Genomic DNA, 12,970 nt, shown 5'->3' with positions numbered 1-12,970 from the left:
ACAGATCGGCAGCCCCAATCCGCCTATCAGGTCAGTCTTTGCATGCAAAGTTCCGAGAATGGGCAAAATGTATTTTTACTGACAGACAGCCTTGCAGGTTAATGTCTATTTACAACACTCATCCCTCGTATCCGAAACGCCCAGCCGACAAAAGCAAGACGCCCGGATCTCCACGTCTGCCACAGCCAGCGCAACATCCAATTGCTGTTTGATAATTGCCGCCTCGCCATTCCTTCCCAGCCTTACCAAACACTCATGATACCCATGCAGCCCCCACACCGACCCTGGATGCTGGTGCGCGCGCGTAATCGACGGATCAAGCCCCAAGTCCTCCGCATACGCCTGGCACGCACCCTCCACATCCCCCTGCTCCAGCGACAACGCCGCAAACGCATGTCTCGTCGGGACCATCCACCCCCAGGGCTCAGTATATAAGAGCGCATCATCGAACTGAATCGCCCGCCGCAGGGCCTCAAACGCAGGGCCGAAATTCCCGCGGCGGTACTCGATCTCCCCGTCCAACATGGCCGTCGCGACCTTGAGGATGTCGACAACGCGATTCGGATGGTCCCTCCTAGACTCCGGAACGCGCTGCACAGCAGCGAGATACAGAGCCCTTTCAGCGTCCGCACGTTCCAGGGCGCCCGTTGCGGCATGCGCAATGGCCCGGCCGTAATAGATCATTGCGGTCGTGACGCAGTAGAGATCCTGCACGTTCTCGTCTGGGACGGGGAGGGCTTTGAGGGCATCCCACATCCCGAAGCGGATGTAGACGTGGACGCGCACGGACTTGACGAAGAACTCAAGCCAGTCTGCCAGAGGCGGGGACTGGACTCTCAGCACGTCCTCGGTGATGGACGATTCCATGGGGTCGAGCGCGCGCAGGGCCGGCTTGGATTGGCCCGCTAGCATGGCGGCGTAGATGAGGGAGTGGTAGTTGTGCATCCGGTAGAAGCTGTACATGTTCTTTGCGCCGTTGCGGGCGAGGAACTTGTTGTCTGCGCGCACGGCGGCGGTGTTGGAGTCTACAGAGCGGCGGTAGTCACCTACCAGGACGTCGAGGTGGGTCGGCATGTGGTGGAGGTGTCCTGCGTCTGGGACGAGATGGCGCAGGTTATCAGCGGCCGGGAGGGCGACGGCGGGCGTGGCAGACATTTCCCAGAAGTGGATGGCGAAGTGCAGGATTCCCGGGTGTGTTTCTGCGGCTGGATGGGCGAGACCTGCTGCGAAGAGGTGCTGGATGTCGAAGACGGGGGAGGTCTCGATGGGCAAGCCGGTTTTGATGTGGAACATCTTCCGCTGTGCGATGTGCATTTTGGCGTCGACGTAGAGGGTCATTATGTCAAGGTCTGAAGGGAATCTTTCGTGTGCGGCCTGCATTGCGCGGTCGTAGGCGTGGTTGATACTGTCGTAGTTGTCTACTGGGTGGTTAACAGGGTAGCGGGCCTGCATGGCTTCGATGAGGGCTCGCTCGGCCGGAGTGGCAGTAGCTGAGCCAGTGTCGAGCAGCTGGATAGCGTGGTGAATGGCGTCGTGGCATGTTTCCATGCTGCTCTTGAGGTCGGCTGGATCGAATAGGCCCCATGCCTTGTTGTAATTCGGCCCGGCTGCGTAGGCGAGGCCCCAGTAGGCCATGGCGCAGTTGCGGTCATGGGCGATGGCCTGCTCGAAGCATCTGTATCCCTCGCCGTGGTTGAAGGCGTAGCACCAGACCAGGCCACGGTCAAACCAGATCTGCGCTGCCTCGCTGCTGGTGCTGATCTGGCGGGTGTATGTGCCCAGGTCGTAGTATGGGGACACGGTAGAAGACATCATACAATAGAATAGGCAGGCAATAGACAAAATAGACAGGCAATAGACACAATAGACAGGCAATAGACAGAAGATATATGCTAATGAGAGATGGAGGAGTATAAATAGACCAAGATTTGCCTAGCAATTTTCAAACACCGATTCAAAGGCCGCTTTAGTAACCAAGCATCCACGCCAGATATCAAAGCGATTTGACCACAGACCACCCCCGAATCCTCTCCCCCCAATACCAGAAGCAAATCGGCACCGGCACCAAGATCACACAGACCGCACCCAGGATACTCGTCGTCCTCGCCACCCCCAGAGCCCGCACCATCTGCCTCGCAAACAGCGGAAACACCGCCCCAAACACACTCCGCAGCGCCCCATTCACCCCCATCGCACTATTTGCCATGCCCGTGTAGCAGTCGACAATGTAGTTGAACCCCTGGATGAAGAGGAGGTACATCCCGGCACCGGTGACGAAGCTCGCGCAGACCGGGCTTGCGGGGGATATAGATGTTGACGAAGAAGTCCACGCAAACCAGAACATGCCGATGGGGACGAGCACCCCGCCGACGATCATAGGCGGGAGCCGGCTTTCGGGGATGTAGATGCCAGAGGGGGTGTGGTTGTGGTGGCGGGTGTAGAGCTGGTTGGTGAGTATGATCCCCAGGGAGCCCGCGAAGACGCCGACGATGATGGCGAGGAGGGGCAGGTATTTTAGACTCGTTGGCCAGTCACGGTCGGTGCCGAAGGCTACGGGGTATGTTTGGTAGAAGAGGAAGAGCACGCCGTAGACGAAGGACTGGTAGAGGGTGAGGAGGGCCAGAATGGGTTGCGTGGTGATGAGCCCTAAACGCGTCAACAGTTTGGTTTAGTATACATAGGTAGGAAAGATATACGCACAGAATGGCCGAACAAGATAAAGCCTGGCAATCTCCCCCAGACCCAGGCCCTCGTTATCCAACGCGGACTTTATCCTTTGATCCCCCGTCTTCCTGCGCAACGCCCTAGCCCTCATCCCCAGAATCACAGGCGCATACGTCTCGGGATAGACAGCAGCACAGATTATCGAAGTCCCCAATCCCACAATCACAACCACCCACATCGTCCATCTCCAATCCAGCACCCTCGAGTCCGAGCCCATAATAAGCCCCCCAAACACGGGCCCGAACGTCGGACCCGAGAACACAAGCGACACCGCCAGGGCCATGGCATTCCCCCGCTGAGAAACAGGCCAGATATCACTCACAACGCCCCCAAAGACAGCAACCGGCGCGACGCCAAACAGGCCGCCGAAGAACCGCCCGATCAGCACGGTTGCGGCGCTCCTCCCCAGCGCCGGCATGAGGTCGAAGAGCGACGAGACAGCGAGACCGAGTAGCATGGGCCATTTCCGGCCGAAGCGTTCGGAAAGTGGGCCGAAGATGAGGAAGCCAAAGACATAACCCTATCACGTTAGCTATTCTATAACCGTGATATATATGGAGAGAGAGAGAGAGAGAGAGTACTGCAAGAAACAAGGTCGTCCCCAACACAGCAACCTGATGGCTAAGACCGAATTCCCGCCGGAACTCGTCATGTCCGGTCTCGAAGATGCTGCTGGCTATTGTCCCAATCAGGTTCAGAACAGCTACTGCGGACGTCACCCAGATTTTCCACGGGAGAGACCAGTTCAGCGCGAGGTCTTGGTCGTCGGGGCCTGAGAAGTCGACCAGGACGGTACCGAGAGATTGAGCTGCAGGGACAGGACGCATTATGGTAGATCTAGCTAGGGAATTGGACTGCCATGCAAGTGGTGGTGTGGTTATATAGTGGATTGGATATCGCCGAAGATGCCGGTTTCCATCCACGGCATCCTGACCGAGAGCTTCACGGTAACAATTTGGCCTTTCTCGGCCTTGACCTGCATGATTATCTACCATCTATTATTTATTACTATTAGCGTCAAGGTGACTCCACGTTCTAGATCGCTTAGACCCGAATCAAAGGCCGAGTCGCCGGTTCCTCAGTTATGCTCCGTCGTTGATGGGTACATATTCATCACTGAAATATTGCTTAATCAATCCATCATAGTCATCTCATAGACCCTCTCGACCTCCCTAAGCATCCCACCAACGCCCCCAAAACCCCCATCCGCATCCGCCCTAATCGACCTCCCCAGTACCTCCATCCCACCCTGCACCTCTTCAACCAACCGCTCCGCATCCTGCGTCTCAGTCGTCACACTCGGCCGGTCCAGCAGGTAGAGATAGCTGCTTATAGCACCCGAGTACATCGCCGTACGCACGCGCCACAGCACCATCGCCAGCGCATAGAAGCTCTGCAGCTGGCAAGCTGCCATATAGGGTACTGAACGCGGGGAAGATAACGGCCGCGCCGCCGTCCAAGATACAGGGGCGGCGGAAACGTCGACGGTACTATCAGAGTAGCTCGGATTCGGGGAGGGCAGGCGGTGGAATACGCGGGAGACGACAAGGGACGAATGGAGGCAGATCCGCACGGATTCCTGCTCTGTGAATGGGAAGAGGGAGTTGAGTTCGTGGATCCGAGATGGAGAGAGGTGCATTCCCTGGGTATCCACGGCGAGGTAGTCGTGGGATGGGTTGGTCAGGAAGACAGGTTGGTCTGGGAACGCGCGGACGCGATGCAGGGTTAGTCTGGAGGTGTGGATGAGGGCGTTTGAGATAGCCCAGAGATTGCGCGAGGCGTCTGCTTCGGCGCCCTGGTAGTTTGTGACGCAGCGGAAGCGGTCTACTTCGGCGGCGAGGTCGAGGATGAGGGCGTCTAGGGCTTGGATTTCGTCTCGGAGGGAGGAGGGGAGGGGGCAGCTTGCTTCTTGGATGAGGTTGCGGCCGATGCAGCAGCTTCGGAGGAGGGCTGCTTGGGCGTTTACCAGAAGGGGCCATGGCTGTGATGTTAGTGTTATGATGGGTATAGGAATGGGATGGGATGGGACGAACCTCGCGACAGCCACGGAATTCGGGGAATATGGTTGTTATTCGGATATCGTCGAAGGTAATGAGGGGGGGCTAGTCCGTTAGTACTAGTAATACAGCCATTGCTATGCAGTACTCACCGACGCATTCATGAGAGACGAATGGTAGACCAAAAACATCTACTTTGTTAGTAACATAGTTTAATTCAAGAAACAGGCGGTACTGACTGTCGCCCACCAGCACCTGCGATGCGCATCCAAACAACCAGTCTGCGAGGTTTCGATATGCAACGACAAGTCCATGGCACTGGTCAAGGCTTGATTCGCCCGGACGCGCATCTTTGAGACATTCCCCCGCTGGCAGTACTCGTATATACTGAGGAGTGCGACTGCTAGAACCGGCTCCATTTTCCGGGGCACTAGATGGTGCAAGGTGCTCCGTGGTCCGTCAGCCAGGTTGGTATGTGAAGACGTTCCAAGGGAGTCTTCTAAAGACTCGAGTGCTGACCGCGCATATAGATCGGCGTATGACTGTCGAACTGCTACGGCATCGCCTGTAGTATGAGACTCCTCCGGGGGAATCAGAGTCAGTATCGCTGCCAGGGACAGACCCAGTGGAGATGTGGGCCAGTAAGGCAGGCTGGATGCGCTTGCATATGGTGAGTGGACTTTCAGGTCCACATACTTGTCCTCGAACTGTGCCGCCGCTGGAGGAGGCAGAAGGGGGAAGTAAGGGTGGATGAAGATGTAGTAGGCATTGATTCTAGCAAGTTAGTCTAGCAGTCTCATGGCGGAGTGGCACGTACAGATCCTGATCACAGCGATATGCACGGAGGCTCTGTGTGGGAAGGTCCGGGTCAAGAATCTCCTGGACAAATCCACTGAGTGGCGAAGGGATCCCGATGCTGCAATTCTCCAAGGAGAGGCTGGACGGCAGACCCGATTGGACCGGCGATATCGGCGAAAAGGTGGAGGGCTGCGAGTGAGCCGGCAGGTCAGGTTCCTGTCTATAGTTATCGACGAGCTTATTCTCCTGGCGAAGAGCTCTCTTTCTGGCGAGTTCCTCAGCGGCTACAGGACCCCGGCGGGCACCGCCTCGTCGACTGGGCTGATATCGGCATTCTTCGCGGCGGATGATGCACTGCAGACGTTATCACTGCCATTTATCTGTGGTGTGACTTACACTGGAGCACGGCTTCTGGCCGTTGCAGCGGGTCTTCGAAGCCCGGCTGTCACTGTCAGCATATTGCCTCTGCCGTCTTGCAATGCACGTACCAAGGTAGGCATGCCAGTTTCACAGGTCGAGGCATGTTGCTCTTGATATTGATTCAATTCTGTCTATAATTTCGAGGAGGTTCATTTAGAAAGAAGTGAGGAGATCAATGAGTGAGGAGTAGAACAGAGAAAGTAGAATGAAGAAGAGTCGGCGACTCGGTGTTTGATCAGCCAATCACAGCAGCTGTCATGGTTTGCCTTAGTCACGTGCAACCACAGTATAACTATAAATACTTGTCCACTCTTATATCAATACTGTCCACTCTAGACAGCATCCTTTCTTAACTTTGTTGGGTTGTTCGATGCCATGGCTTCAACTGCAACTCCCGTCCCTGCTAGCGACGAGTACTACAACCTGGGCACGTTCGGCCACACCATCACCACCACCAGCTCCGACGCCCAGACCTGGTTCAACCGCGGTCTGACATGGGTGTACTCATTCAACCATGTAGAAGGTGCCTACTGCTTCGAACAGGCCATTCTACACGACCCTGAATGCCCAATGGCGTACTGGGGTCTTGCATATGCCGTTGGCCCGAACTACAACAAGCCCTGGGAGAAGTTCGATCTGGGCGACCTGCACAAATCAGTGCAGCGCGGATACGACGCCGCGCAGTCTGCGAAGAAATACGCAGACAAGGCAACGCCGCTTGAGAGAGCGCTGGTCGGCGCGATACAGGCCCGTTTCCCGACAAATGAACCTGCCGGGGACTATGCCGCCGTTAATAAGGGCTACGCCGATGCGATGAAGCCTGTATATGAAGAGTTTGGGAGGGACCTAGATGTCGCAGCTTTATATGCGGATTCCTTGATGAATATGACCCCCTGGGCCTTGTGGGACTTGTTCACAGGCAAGCCGAACCCCAAGGCGCCTACAATGCAGGTCAAGGCCGTGTTGGAGCGCGCGCTCTCGCAAGAAGAGGATGGCGCAACTCGCAACCCGGGACTGCTACACCTGTACATCCACTTTATTGAGATGTCGCCTCATCCTGAGATGGGTATCAACGCTGCTGACCACCTGCGCGACCTTGTGCCTGACGCAGGGCATATCCACCACATGCCGACACACCTGGACATCCTCATCGGCGACTGGCGGAGAAGTATTGCATCAAACTACAAATCCACCCTTGCCGATGATAAATTCTTCCATAAGTCCGGCGCAAAGAACTTCTACACCTTCTATCGCATGCACGACTATCATTCACTGATCTACGCCGCCATGTTCGCAGGCCAATCCAAGGTCGCCCTAGACGCAGTATCACGCATGGAAGCCACAGTCCCCGAGGAAGTCCTCCGGATCCAATCCCCGCCCATGGCCGACTGGCTCGAACAGTTCATGCCCATCAGACTGCACGTAATGGTACGCTTCGGGATGTGGGAGGAACTCAAGCAAAAGGCGCTCCCGAACGATCAGACGCTGTACGCTGGCACAACAGCGACAACGCACTACGCGCGCGGCCTCGCATTCGCAGCGACGGGGGATATTGAGACAGCTCGTAAAGAGCAGGATCTCTTCCGGCAGGCATGGGCGCGTGTACCTGAGACCCGCCGCGCTTATAACGGCAAGATGGTCGATGTGCTGCAGGTTGCGAATGCCATGCTGGAGGGCGAGATTGAGTACCGCGTGGCAAACTACGACCAGGCGTTTACCTCGCTGCGTCGCGCGATTGATCTCGAGGATAAACTCCCCTACAGCGAGCCGTGGTCGTGGATGCAGCCGGTGCGTCATGCCTATGCGGCGTTGATGATGGAGCAGGGGCACTTGGAGGAAGCGGCGCGGGTTTACCGTGCTGATCTGGGGATGGATAGCTCTGTGATCCGGCCGCGCAGACACCCGAATAACGTCTGGTCGCTGCAGGGGTATCATGAGTGTTTGGTGAGGTTGGGGAGGGTGGATGAGGCTGCGGTGATTGAGCAGCCGGCCAGGTTGGCTCTTGCGGTTGCGGATGTGCCGATTAGGGCGTCGTGTTTCTGTCGTTTGGATACGTCGCAGGCGCCGGTTCTGGGTGGTGCGAAGTGCTGCTGATGGATAGCATACATGGTTTCAACAATCATACTGTAGTAGTCATAGAATGGATCTTGTTCTCCAAACTGCTTTAAAATCTTATCCATCTAAGCCTGATCTGTTTCAATCGGGGAATGAAGTATACGTGAAATCCGACAGCGAATCGGAGATGTGTATCAATCACCGGCGAGTCTATATTATAGTTTCTACCTCGGTTTAGGTTCAATCGGTGTCATGGAGTTGTATATATGCCGATGTCGGTATGCTCTATATAAAGCTTCATCCCACTGCATTTCCCTTTAGCATCTTATAGCATCCCGTGCCTGATATCTTCACCATGGGCTCCATAGCTACTTCCCGATCTACCTTCTCCAAACGCGGCCAGAATGCCATTGATCTCGGGTCCAAACGCATCACCTGGGATGTCATCAGCAATATGTGGCATCCCCAGACCAATCCCTCCGGCATCCTCTCCGTAGGAATGGCCGAGAACACGCTCCTGCACGACAAACTCCTCTCGTACATCCACGCCAACATCCACCTCACGCCCACCCACCTCACCTACAACAACGGCAGCATGGGCTCCAACGCCCTCCGCAGTGCCGTCTCGCACTTCCTAAACAGACACTTCAACCCGTTTCGCCCTGTAGAGCCAGCCCACATCCTCATGACAAACGGCTGCTCCTCTGCAATCGAACACCTCTCCTGGTCCTTCCTGGACCCAGGCGAGGCCATCCTCCTCAGCAAGCCTTACTACAGCACCTTCATCGCCGATCTCACCCTCCGCCCTGAGGCAGTGGTTGTACCTGTGGAAATGGGAACCATTGACCCCCTCAGCCCAGAGGCAGTCGAGCAGTACCGCAAAGCAGCAGACGACTTCGAGACACGGACTGGAAGAAAGGTGCGTGCTGTTATGCTCTGTAACCCGCATAACCCGCTTGGCCGGTGTTATCCGCGCGAGACGGTCGATGGGCTCCTGCGGCTCTGTCAGGCGCGGCGCATGCACCTAATATCCGATGAGATTTATGCGCTGTCGGTGTGGGAGAACCGTGTTGACGACACTAACACGAAGGTCCCTACTACACCATTCGAGTCGCTTCTCTCCAGAGACACTTCCGGGCTTATTGACCCCGATCTCGTGCATGTGCTATGGGGCATGAGCAAGGACTTTGGCGCGAACGGACTGCGCGTGGGTGCAGTGATTACACAGTCGAATGCAGAGTTCCATATCTCGCAGAAATGCCTGTCGCTGTATTCGTTTGTCTCGGGGGTATCGGACCAGATTACGGCGGCGGTTCTGAGCGACGATGTCTTTACGGATGGGTATATTGCTGCGAATCGGGAGTTGCTCTCGCGCTCGCATGCGTTTCTGGTAAGCATTCTCAGGGAGAATGGGATTGACTATTCGAGGGGGTGTAATGCGGGCTTCTTTGTGTGGGTTAATCTGGGGAAGAGGTATCTGGAGCTGCATCCGGGGTGTGGATGTGGACAGGGACCGGAGTTGACGGATCTGCTCTTCCAGAAGATGCTGGATGGCAAGGTGTATGTGGCCCATGGGACTGCGTATGGCGCTGAGCGTCCGGGCTGGTTCAGGCTGGTGTTTTCGCATCCTCTTCCCTGGCTGCAGGAGGCAATGGTGCGGATTCTGCGGGCATTGAATATCTGTAACTGTATTTAATTTATTCAGTTCCAGTCAAATTCGTAGTAATTTACTGCATTAAGAGTTGCCGGCCTTAAAGCGGCGTCTGGTCAGCCCACCGGCGATGACGAAGCAATCTCACCATCTAACTTGGCTTGTATTTGACCAACGCTCAACTCACAATATCCTTCTTACAGTTACTTTTAACAAAACATCGAGCGAATAAAATGACTATGCAAGACTACCCCTGGGTCCAGGCCCCAATCATAGCCAACGCCCCCATGAGCGGCTTCGCGACCAGCGACCTCGCCGCCGCCGTCACCTCCGCCAACGGACTAGGGCTAATCGGCTTCCTCAGCGACCCCAAGGAGCTAGACTTCCAGCTGCAGCAGGCAAGTCTTCGCCTAAAGAATCAGGACAAGTCGCCTGAAAATGCTTATCCAACCGACATCCTACCCGTCGGAGTCGGCGTTATTACCTTCGGAATGTCCCTCTCGTCATTCCTACCTCTCGTAGCAAAACATAAACCCGCCATCGTCTGGCTTTCATTCGGGGAGGCAAACGATTTCAAGTCCTGGACTGAGGGGATCAGGGCTACCAGTCCAAAGACAAAAATCTGGGTCCAGATCGGCACTGTCTCTGCTGCACTGGAGACAGCAAGGGCCTGTCAGCCTGATGTACTGGTTCTGCAGGGCAGTGATGCAGGTGGCCACGGGCATGCACATTCCTCGAGTATCATCACGCTCATACCGGAAGTTGCAGATGCACTGGTCCAAGACGGGTTTGTTGGGGATAGACGGATTCCGCTCATTGCGACAGGAGGCATTATGGATGGGCGCGGGGTAGCGGCTGCGATGACGCTGGGTGCGGTTGGGGTTGTTATGGGGACGAGGTTTCTAGCTGCGCGTGAGACTGTTATCCCTGAGGAGTATCAGAGGGAGATCCTGGCGGCGTCTGATGGGGGGGAGTCGACGGTGAGATCGCGGGTGTTTGATGAGATGCGGGCCCCTAGTATATGGCCGGGGTTGTATGATGGGCGGTGTTTGAGGAATAGGGTTTATGATGAGTGGGAGCAGGGGGTTTCTATTGAGGAGATTCGGCGGCATGTTACGGCTTCTAGGGCTCAATCCGGGGAGGAATTCCGGAATGCGAACAGTTTGTGGGTTGGGGCTGGGGTTGGGCTGGTGAAGAGGGTTGACAGCGCTGGGGATATTGTTGAGACCGTGCGAGAGGATGCACGGCGGTTGCTGAATTGGCATAGTCTGCCTGTCTAAGTCAGTACAAACACCGAGATACGAAGTCTATCGTTAAAGATAACAAATTCAAACGCCGTTTGCTTCTCCAACTGGGGAGCTGATCCTCTGGGGATCAGACTGCTTGCCCTATCTCTCTATTCACTGCCAGGATAATTGCTACCAGAATATAAATGCTAGTCTCCCAGAGATGGAGCGCTGTTCAGACTGCACACTATCAGTGATTCTTTTAATTCTATCTTCCATACCAATATCATTGCAATATGGCAGAACTAGACTACAAGATCAATAAACAAGCATCCTTCGACCATCTAGCAAACATCCCCACCAAAGCAGAAGCAGAGATAGTCGACCATGGCGCCGATACAGCCCTCCACCGCTCCCTCGGCACCCGCCATCTCACCATGATTGCCCTGGGTTCCGCCATTGGCATGGGCATGTGGCTGGGAAGCGGCCAGTCCCTCGTCAACGGCGGCCCTGTCAGTCTCTTCGTCGGATTCCTGATCAGCAGCTCTATCGTCTGGTGTGTTTGTCAGTCAATTGGCGAGATGGCTGTTATGTATCCCCTGCCCTCGGGGTTTGTGCAGTGGTCGACCATGTTCATTAGCCCCGCTGCTGGGTTTGCTTTGGGCTGGGGGTACTGGTTTTCGTACTGGATTACGATTGCCAATGAGCTTCAGGTGCCTTTCCATAACTCCATGGGGCGTGTCGGTCCTAATATATGCGTAGGGCGTCGTGACGGTCCTCAACTACTGGACTGACCAAGTCCCAAAGGCTGCGTGGATATCTATATTCTGGGTGGTGATTATCCTAATCAATGTCTGGGTTGTAAAGTTCTTTGCAGAGGTGGAAGTATTCTCGTCGACGGTCAAATTCAGTTGGATGTTTATTGCCATAGTAGGCCTGATTGGTAACTAACATTCACTCATTCCAAGCCCTAATTCATCGCTAATCTTGCAGTCGTCACCGCCGGCGGCGCACCCCAAGGAGAAGCCATTGGCTTCCGATACTGGAACGCACAGCCAGTAAACAACGGGTTCAAAGGCTTCGTAAGCGTCATCCCAGCCTGCGTGTTCGCCATGGCCGGTTCGGAAAACGCAGCACTCGTAGCGAGCGAGGTTGCCAATCCTCGACGCTCGGTTCCAAAGGCTATCGGGTCCGTTTGGATGCGCCTGGGTCTGTTCTATATCCTGGGAAGTCTGATGATTACACTTACTGTTGACCCTACGGATCCTGACTTGTTCGGTGCCTCGGGGAGCAATGCTTCGCCGTTTGTGATTGCATTTCGCGATGCTGGCATCCCGGCGATGGCGCATATCACCAATGCGGTGATTTTCATTTCAGTCATCTCGACTGGGAGTATCTCGGGCTATGGGGGGTCGAGAATGCTCATGGGTCTTGCCCACGTCCGCATGAACCACAAGGTACGTACCCCTCCAAATCCGTCTGTAGATAGTGTGTCAATCCCTCCTAATGTATTTAGATATTCGGCAAAGCAGACAAAATCGGCCGGCCCTGGGCTGGATACATAGCCACGATCGGAATCGGCGGTGCCCTGGCCTACCTAAATGTCTCGCATACCGGCGCAGAAGTCTTCCAGTGGCTATCCAGTCTAGTCGCCCTGCTTACGCTCTTCGGTTGGGGCATGATCTGTCTCTCGCACCTGCGCTTTCGATATGCGTGGAAAGTGCAGGGCCGTGAGGACGTGCATCTCCCCTGGCGGACATGGGCTTATCCGTACGCGCCGTGGTGGGGGCTGCTTTGGTGCATTGCGCTTATTATTGTGGAGTTTTATTTGAGTATTTGGCCGCTGCATGAGAGGTCTTCGGCGAAGAGTTTCTTTGCGAATTTTATCAGTGTTGTTGCGGTGTTTGTTATTTGGGTTGGGGCGCAGGTTTGGTATAGATGTCCGGTTTGGATTGATGCCGGAGAGGTTGATCTGGATGGATGCAGACGGTTTTATGCGGATCGTGATGAGGAGGCTGTTCCTGTTAAGGGGTTTGTGAGGAGGCTGAAGGTTCTTTTTGAATAGTAAATATTCTGTGCAAAATCGAGTCATGGGTGTA

General features: G+C 55.2%; 7 protein-coding genes across 7 annotated transcripts; 4 read left to right on the top strand and 3 right to left on the bottom strand.

The window, feature by feature from the left end:
• Positions 1–42: 42 nt before the first annotated feature.
• On the bottom strand, positions 43–2,193 carry ASPVEDRAFT_264490 (TPR domain protein). The gene has a single exon (XM_040809906.1). It carries the CDS (start codon positions 1,813–1,815, stop codon positions 106–108), a length of 1,710 nt encoding a protein of 569 aa, XP_040662767.1. The 5' UTR covers positions 1,816–2,193; the 3' UTR covers positions 43–105.
• ASPVEDRAFT_146411 (putative MFS transporter) lies at positions 1,977–3,551 on the bottom strand (the record flags this gene model as incomplete). Its single annotated transcript, XM_040808092.1, has 3 exons — positions 1,977–2,646; positions 2,701–3,244; positions 3,306–3,551. The coding sequence occupies 3 exons, from the start codon at positions 3,549–3,551 to the stop codon at positions 1,994–1,996; spliced, it is 1,443 nt and encodes a 480-aa protein (XP_040662766.1). The 3' UTR covers positions 1,977–1,993.
• A 305-nt stretch (positions 3,552–3,856) lies between these two features.
• On the bottom strand, positions 3,857–6,042 carry ASPVEDRAFT_49075 (uncharacterized protein; the record flags this gene model as incomplete). Its single annotated transcript, XM_040814114.1, has 7 exons — positions 3,857–4,705; positions 4,758–4,826; positions 4,874–4,912; positions 4,961–5,495; positions 5,539–5,873; positions 5,916–5,961; positions 6,008–6,042. 7 exons carry the CDS (start codon positions 6,040–6,042, stop codon positions 3,857–3,859), a joined length of 1,908 nt encoding a protein of 635 aa, XP_040662765.1.
• A 241-nt stretch (positions 6,043–6,283) lies between these two features.
• Positions 6,284–8,085, top strand: ASPVEDRAFT_36386 (uncharacterized protein). The gene has a single exon (XM_040811205.1). The coding sequence runs from the start codon at positions 6,315–6,317 to the stop codon at positions 8,031–8,033; it is 1,719 nt and encodes a 572-aa protein (XP_040662764.1). The 5' UTR covers positions 6,284–6,314; the 3' UTR covers positions 8,034–8,085.
• A 264-nt stretch (positions 8,086–8,349) lies between these two features.
• ASPVEDRAFT_122161 (pyridoxal phosphate-dependent aminotransferase) lies at positions 8,350–9,690 on the top strand (the record flags this gene model as incomplete). Its single annotated transcript, XM_040805957.1, has 1 exon — positions 8,350–9,690. The coding sequence occupies one exon, from the start codon at positions 8,350–8,352 to the stop codon at positions 9,688–9,690; it is 1,341 nt and encodes a 446-aa protein (XP_040662763.1).
• Positions 9,691–9,800: 110 nt separating this feature from the next.
• On the top strand, positions 9,801–11,201 carry ASPVEDRAFT_36385 (NAD(P)H-dependent flavin oxidoreductase). The gene has a single exon (XM_040811204.1). The coding sequence runs from the start codon at positions 9,879–9,881 to the stop codon at positions 10,923–10,925; it is 1,047 nt and encodes a 348-aa protein (XP_040662762.1). The 5' UTR covers positions 9,801–9,878; the 3' UTR covers positions 10,926–11,201.
• ASPVEDRAFT_183157 (uncharacterized protein) lies at positions 11,168–12,936 on the top strand (the record flags this gene model as incomplete). The annotated part of the gene is made up of 4 exons (XM_040808904.1): positions 11,168–11,584; positions 11,634–11,814; positions 11,865–12,328; positions 12,388–12,936. The coding sequence occupies 4 exons, from the start codon at positions 11,168–11,170 to the stop codon at positions 12,934–12,936; spliced, it is 1,611 nt and encodes a 536-aa protein (XP_040662761.1).
• Positions 12,937–12,970: the final 34 nt, after the last annotated feature.

This window comes from Aspergillus versicolor (genome assembly GCF_001890125.1).
Source record: "Aspergillus versicolor CBS 583.65 unplaced genomic scaffold ASPVEscaffold_1, whole genome shotgun sequence".
Classification (NCBI taxonomy): domain Eukaryota; kingdom Fungi; phylum Ascomycota; class Eurotiomycetes; order Eurotiales; family Aspergillaceae; genus Aspergillus; species Aspergillus versicolor.
Note: the sequence above shows the minus strand (reverse complement) of the source record. Positions and strands in the feature narration are given on the sequence as shown.

Bases quoted from the DNA above. Each gene is read 5' to 3' on its own strand.
- ASPVEDRAFT_36386 (XM_040811205.1), top strand. From the start codon at position 6,315: ATGGCTTCAACTGCAACTCCCGTCCCTGCTAGCGACGAGTACTACAAC.
- ASPVEDRAFT_36385 (XM_040811204.1), top strand. From the start codon at position 9,879: ATGACTATGCAAGACTACCCCTGGGTCCAGGCCCCAATCATAGCCAAC.
- ASPVEDRAFT_264490 (XM_040809906.1), bottom strand. From the start codon at position 1,815: ATGATGTCTTCTACCGTGTCCCCATACTACGACCTGGGCACATACACC.